General features: G+C 33.6%; 1 protein-coding gene across 3 annotated transcripts in view; it reads right to left on the bottom strand.

Annotated features, from left to right (window-relative positions):
- Positions 1 to 204: 204 nt before the first annotated feature.
- Positions 205 to 7,579, bottom strand: part of CEP135 (centrosomal protein 135) — a 31,949-nt gene continuing 24,574 nt past the window's right edge. For 2 of the 3 annotated variants that reach the window (XM_027885546.1, XM_027885547.1), the window contains exons 23-26: positions 6,640 to 6,842; positions 3,035 to 3,139; positions 2,476 to 2,622; positions 205 to 790 (exon numbers count right to left, since the gene is read on the bottom strand). In XM_027885546.1, the coding sequence (XP_027741347.1) occupies positions 769 to 790; positions 2,476 to 2,622; positions 3,035 to 3,139; positions 6,640 to 6,842 (477 nt within the window). In that variant the 3' untranslated portion in view covers positions 205 to 768. Of the gene's footprint in view, positions 791 to 2,475; positions 2,623 to 3,034; positions 3,140 to 3,346; positions 4,386 to 6,639; positions 6,843 to 7,579 lie in introns of those variants that run through there. The other variant, XM_027885548.1, reaches the window with a different exon arrangement.

Here is a 7,579-nt window from a genome sequence, read left to right as displayed (position 1 = left end):
AACTGACATTTGAAAAATATCTCCAGATAGGATTCAAAAGTTCGAATATAAAATAATTTAGAAATTTACAATATGTATAGCATTTCAATACATCTTTAAAATGTAACTTTTCTCTTAACTTTTTACTTATTATGAGGTTATTTAAAGTGCAATGTCACGCAAATATTAAACAGAAGGAGACGAGTTAGTTGACAAAAACAGTAATAAAGACTGATATATATTTTTTTATTAAGGTAAACAAAATACATTCACAAAATAGATAAACAATACTTTTAAATACCATGAAGTATGACCTGCAAACAGAAAACACTTGTTAGAAGCTTAAATATAGGAATTCATCAGGAGTATAAAACATACACTGGCTCAGCATTTGTAAGGCAATTGTGATGTTATTCTGTTAGCTCATAATAAGATGAATGAACTTCTGCAATCATATGAGATAAGCAAACAAACACAATAGTAAAATGAAAACAAGAGATTGTCAAATCAAGTACTTGTTTCCTTCTTATAATTATTATGTTTCCAAAGTTGTAACAAAACTTAGTCAGGCTTGATACAAAACCTGTCAAACAGCCAGCAAAAAAATAGTCATCCCCGCCAGTTAGGAAAGCGGAATTTTGCAAAGTTGATTACTTTACCCTTTCTCAGAGATTTCAAAGGTAATCACTGATTTGAAGAAAACAGAGGTAGAATACAAGATAGTCTTCATAATTAAAAAAAAAAAAAAGTCTTTATAACAAGATAAGGCTTCAGTTGCTTAAATACTGGTTATTCCTTGAAGCTCACATTTCTGGTGGAGAAAGAAAAAATGTCAAAATAAAGGTAACTATTTTATTTTAGTAATTAATATTACGATAAACAGTAATAATTAACTTTAGCCTCCTCATATTCTCTTTTGTTGCTCCTAAATATCAACTATTAGCATATTATCTAAAACTCTGCATTCAGTTCATTGACTCATTGCTCAATGAGTTACAAAGTAGAAGGGAGACGAGGAGGAAGAAAAAATTTCTTGAGAAGATGGAATCAGATTAGAGAAGGAGACAGCTGTAACACTACAGAGCAGTAATTACAAAATACACTTTACTGTAGTGAGCTCCCAAGAAGAAACAAATAAGTAGGATGAAAGACGGTGACAGTACTGCTGAGATCATTCTACCGTAACAACCGACTGATGGGTTTAAAAGGCAAGAAATGCATAACAACTGCATGTGAATTCAGTTGTTATAACTTATTTCCTTTAAAAACACATACTTAATGAAAATGGGATATTTTTTGATAAGACATGGTACAGAGCTGTCATTGTTAAAGTATGCAAATATTAGGACAAAAATAGTGCACTACACTGTTCTCTTCAAGTACAGAAACTGGACTTTTTATTGTTCTCAGGACTCACCGTAAAGCAAGGAAAGAACTCTTTCTCAAAAACATATTATCTGTCATCATCTCAGTCAAAATGTTGATTTGCAACATAACAGGGTGTGCCAAATGGCTCACCAGTAAACCAAGAGTCGTAACTGCTGTTTAATCCCCACTGACATCTCATTTGCTAGTTTCTGTTTTTTCCTTTGCCCAAAAACTCTCAGAAGAGAAAAAATGCTGACAATGTGGTCATGCTGACCTCAGTCCTCAAGAAACCTGTGTTTTTGTTAACAAAAGTAAACTTATCAACAAGCCATAAAAATAAACTTTAAAATCTGTCAGATTCACAAGCCATTATAGCACATGTATTTCCTACAACAATCACTGTTTCTCTCTCCCTATCCTTCCACTCTTCACTGCAATTTATTATGCAATATAGGACAGGCAGGATATAAAGCCAATAACCAGGGCCTGTAACATAAAACTGACACAATCTAAAAAGCAATGATCTCTTACAGAACAAAAATGTCAGTGAAAATGAACAGGTGAGAGGCTGATTTTGATGTCTTTTTTATGGACTCTAGTGATAGCAATCTTAGACATTCATAGATTCAAGCACTAACAATGCACTAATTATTTTTATGCACTTGTTTTGGAGACAGTTTCATCTAATGCATAAGGTTCAAATGCATTTTAGTTGGACTCTCTTCTGTGGAGTGTTTGTCCTTCATTGCTGTACTTGAGGGAATTTCACAGCATTTCTCTCAGTATGAACCATTTGTTGTTTGGAGATAACTGTTAACACTAATAAACTGGCAAAATATATTTGGATGTAAGTAATGACAATAATAAGCAGGCAACACAAGCAGCTGTCAGCTTGTGCAAGGCCATTAAAAAAAACGAGAATGAGAATCCATTCTATTATATGGTCTTTCGAGAGCACTTTGCATCCACTGTTCTCAATCAACATTTTATAGTAGGAGAGACAGCAAAAGCAGAACTTAGAAACATCTGAAGAGTTTAACAACTCCAAATAATCAGAAAGGTTTTATTTAGAAACAGTTTAAACTTAACTTTTAAACAGAAACAGTCTGCTAAAATCAAATGACTTACTTTTCAGCTGATGCCTGATCAGCTGTCCTTACAACGCTCCGTTCAGGAGAACGTGAGGGAGACCTGAACGTTGAACTGAGAGGAGGCGAAGCGCGTAGTGACGATGTCGAGAGACCATGTCGGCGCATTTCCTGAATTGCACGCTCTCTGCCAACAAACAGCAATTTTAGTTACACAGCACTTGGGACTGCACAATGTTAAAGGAAGAAAACATAACTTTTTTTCTCTGTATTTTTACTTGGTGATTTTTCACAACACTTTGCAATAAGTTTTGTTCTCTTGTGAAGTCACTCAATTTTATTCTTGTTTTCATGAGAACGAATTTTTTTATTTTTAGAGGCAGTGGTTAACTCATAAAATTTACAAGAAAATTCAGAAACTGTATAAGTTTTTTTTTTTCTTTTTTAATTAAGCAGTTGTCAAGATGAGTATATTATATTTTGCACAGCAAGAGGAATAGTGTCTTCCATAAAAGTTTCTCACTATTGAAAAAAGCAAGTTTTAAAAGTGAGAAAGAAGAAATGAGAAGAGTCAACTCACCGAAAAAGCAGCATCTTACCGTTCAAATCGCTCAGTTGTCAGCTGCCTTTTTAAAACATCACAGTCAGTCTGCAGCTGTGCAGCTTTACTTCGAAGTATGGAAACCTCTCTATTATGGCTGCTTCTAAAAAAAAACAAACACCATGAAAAGCAACAAAGTTTTTTTTGATAACTCCATCCCATTTTAATTCTCTATTATTGATAAACCGAACTCTCATGCACAGTATAATACACGTCATGAAACAATGGGAGTCACTTTTAAAAAGCTGTTTCTAAAGACAACTTTTACTTACTACAGCAAACTGTGCAAAGGATTCCATCAGCTGGGAGCTAAGACAATTAAGAGCAAGATACTAAACATGTTCCTTCACACAGACCAAATCAAAGACAAATTAGAAACAAGAAAGCAAGAACCAAGTGCATGCAACAGTGTTTCCAGAAGAATGTAAGGTGAGAATGAAGTGAGCAGCTCTCACTATATCCTAACTACATTGTGTTCTTTTTCAGACAAAGATATACACAGAGGTTTTATAAAAACAGACAAAACAATTAAAACAATAATTTATTGATTTACTACCCTCTTTTGCAATGTGAGATAGTCTTTATGTGTACATTTAAAAAAAAAGGGAAGATAAAAGCAGTAAGAATCCACAAAAAATACAAACATAACGGTAAAAATTATATAAAGTAGCCTGGAACTATCTGGCTAGCAATGAAAACTACTGAATCAAATCTATGTAAAAAATGTATTAATGCAAACACCAGACCAGCACAACCCAGAGTCTCAAGGCTTGTCAACTCTAACCTTGTTGTTTGGGCCCAACTGTTTCAACTGCAAGAATCAAAATGAAAAGCAACCTTGAAAATCTTAACTAACATAATTGAATGTACTTCTTAGTAAATCATCAGCTTGACCAACTCAATGCTTGATTGCAAAATACTATTAATTCTTTATAAAGGAAGAAAAAAAAATAATTGACTGTAAAATAAGTTGTCTAAATGAGAATCTAGACAGCTGTGTTATTCCATACAGTCTTCAAAGCCAGTATGAGGTGGAGTGCTCAAACGTCACTTCTGGAGAAGCAAAGTTGTACTAGTTCATTGCTAAAGCACTGGACTGGAATTCTGAAAAACAAGTTCCAATTCTAGGTCAGTCACAGGCTTCCTGTCTGGCACCCGCTGGTCTTTGACTCCAGGAAGATGCAAACTACTCAAGAGATTTGTTCCAAAAAGGACCGCAGAATATTTTTTTCCCTATTCATCAGTAAAATTCCTAGAATGGTATCTTGATCCAGTATGTTGAGAACAGATGCAGAAGACAAGTGATCTCGATGATATCTTACTCTAAGTCCTTCAGAGACAGGCATATGCTTTCAGGATGGAGGTAAGAATTCGGGGCCAGAATCATTATTGTAAAATAAGAAAAGAAAGCAAACACTTTGTGAGTTCTCAGGTTATTCCATGTCAATGACAATTAAAATTAAGAGTATGAAGTAAATAACTCAAAATTTAGAAATATTTTAATTTGAAACCCTCATGCACAGTAATCATCATTTAAGTTTACACGATGATACACAGTTTTCACAGGAAATCTGTCTTTTTCCCAGTAGATACAGATAGCTCTCAATAAGTAGTGTAGCTATTTCATATTCTTTAATACTTTATTCACTCTAGAGTCTCAAGATCTCCTTCACAGTAGTATCACCCAAATAGCACTCCAAATAATGCAACTACTCACTCTACAGAGCTCATAATTACAGCACTGGAGAATTTCACAAGTTAAACTTAATACTGAGAATCCTAAAGTCAGAGGTTGTTGCCAAGTCAAATGAATTTTTGTATTTTACAAGACACAAACCTAATTGTCACATACTTCAGTCACAGCTGTGAGCATTTAAACTTACTGTTCTTTAGACTGCAACTACTACAAACCAAATAGTTGAAAACAAGGTATACACAACTAGTTCTCACACGTGAACATTTGCCTAGCAACATGCAGAACCTTTGAGATAAACAGAGGAAAACAATTCAATAGGATAGCCACTCTTCCTCCAAGATGTTTTCCTTCTTCCTGCAGTATCCCATACTACTAAAAATGCAAGTACTGACATTCACAACAAACAAGAAATGAGCCCTACAATGTGTGCAGAAAAAAATTGTGAAAAAATTACTATGAGGCTAGTTAAACAGAATTTTACAATGTTTGCACACAAAGTAACTAAATTCTATTTAAATTAAAACCTCTTTATTTCCTGGTTTTTGGGGGTTTGTGCTGGTTTGTGTTTTTATTAACTTTCACATTTAACTTTATAATCAGGACGTTCCATTAGTTTATGTTCATTGTATGCAACTAACATTTTTCCCCCAAAGTAAACCAAATTTGGCAATACTAAAACAGGAAGCAGTTAGTTGCACAAGGGTGATTAATACTGTTGTCATCTACAGAGCCATAGAGACTGATGCTACTTGAGGTGGACCATCATCAGCCCTAAGCTGTAGCCTTTTTGAAAATCAATGAAAAGCATTTTTCTTGCACATCTTTGTCACCAAGTCACAGACAGTTTTTACCTGTTTAAGGTTGCTACATTCTGTATCTCATAAGGAGCATTATCTGTCCTATTACCTTCCACACGTTTTCTTTCTCTCCCTACCTTAGTGTTTACTAAGTGAGTGTGTCTGTTTTCCTTTGTCTGAAATTCTACTTGGACTTTACTCTTCACTACCATCTCCATTCAGCTGCTACTCCTCCTTCTTGCTCTTTAATGCAGAGCTATCACTACAGTCACTGGCTAATGTTTCCCTTGGAGAACTATCTTGCCATGATACTTGACAGTCTTAGTTTAACAGTTTGACTTGGTGATCTTAACAGTCTTCCCCAACCTAAATGATTCTAAGATGACATGTCACGGACACGTCAAATTCCCTGGTCCGTAACATGAAGAAAAATTTTTAACCCCTCTGCTTCTCTCGTACATGAATTTCACATAGACAAAATATCCCCCCCTTAACTTCATTGCTCCAAACAGATTAATCTTTCTTCTACAAGTGTGTTTAAAAGTTATTTCTTCTTCAGGCAGATGCACAGCATAAGAAGTTGCTTACCACATATAGCATAGGTGTTGGGTTCAGTTCTTCTTCTATTTCAAAGGAGCAGTAATTTGACACAGGACTTTTTCCTTAAGAGTTAATATCAACAGCAGCAAAAGTACTTCTGCTGACTTCACTATTTATTATGTAAGTGATTCTTACTTTAATCAAAGTAAGGATAACAGGCATCTTCAGTAGATAAGCAATTCATACTTAGCATGAATTTAATATACTTTGTAATTTTTCTGTGAGCCATAAACATGTGTTAAAATTTTATTTGGAGTATGTTTTCTTTGGAACTCCTGTTTAAGTTTACAGCTTGCACTAAACAGCTGTCCATCAAAATGCTGATTAATGAAAGCAGTATGAAAGATCTATAAAGAAACTTTAAGTAAATGATGTCACGAAAGGCCAAAAGACATTGCTGCAAAAATCTGCTCGGCCATACTGAACATCCAGATTTTGTGAATAAGTATTGTCACAGAGAAAAAGTTTTTTTGTAAACCACATAACACACATACACTTGTTAAAACTTACAGTTTGCTCTCAGCAAGTGTTAGCTTGTCTTTCAGTAACTGAATTTCGGTATCTTTCTCTTGGGATGTTAATTGGTTCTGAAATTCTTTGTCTCTACTAGTAGCCAGTAACGTTTCAAGATTCTGAACTGTCAGTCTCTCACTGGATAACTGCTTTTTCAGTAACTCAACTTCTGATTTTATGTCTTCTAATTCTCCTAGAACCTAAGGCACAAATTTAATATATTATTAATACACTGGTTTATAAACACAGAGAATTCTATTTTGTGAAGAGTTGTTATAAATTCTGAAATGATCGTTAAGTCTCATAAAAAAGAAAAGGAAACTGAGCTCACAAAACAAGTTAAGCCTACAATTATTCTAAACTATACTTAGTTTAAAACTATTCAAGCTGTACATTTTGCTTAAAATGTAGGAATACTTGTTTTTCTCATCAGTTTTATGAATATAAACAAATTCTACTATTCTTGAGGTCTTGAATATTACAGTACCACAAAGCCTGACCAAGTCACTAAATAACGACAAAATCAGCTGTAAAGAAAAAGGTTCTGAAAATATGAATATTTCAAACTGTTTAAACTATTTCAAAATATTTAATGAATTTCAACTATATCTAAATTTCAATTTAACTGATGAAAGCCATTAGGAAAAGGTCTTTAATATCTAAATAAGAAGTGCACTATTCGCTTTTGGTAAGTTGAAAATTTGAGCAAATTAAAAAAAATTTGTCTCTAGTATCGCAAAAACTACAGCTGCAACATTTTGCAGTGATAACAAATGAAAGAAACTATCTTTTTGTACAAAAACCACAGATACAGATCTATATACTATAAAATTTATAATTTATATAAAAGTTATATAAATTATATATAAATATATAAATATCACTAGGGAAACTAGTGATGTAAATTAACTTGACTTGCTCTCAGAAGTGATTTTTT

The sequence above is a fragment of the Empidonax traillii genome, unplaced genomic scaffold, assembly GCF_003031625.1.
Source record: "Empidonax traillii isolate 1590-97213 ecotype Southwest subspecies unplaced genomic scaffold, ASM303162v1 scaffold167:size2001844, whole genome shotgun sequence".
NCBI lineage: Eukaryota > Metazoa > Chordata > Aves > Passeriformes > Tyrannidae > Empidonax > Empidonax traillii.
This window is presented reverse-complemented; position numbering and strand designations above follow the sequence as displayed.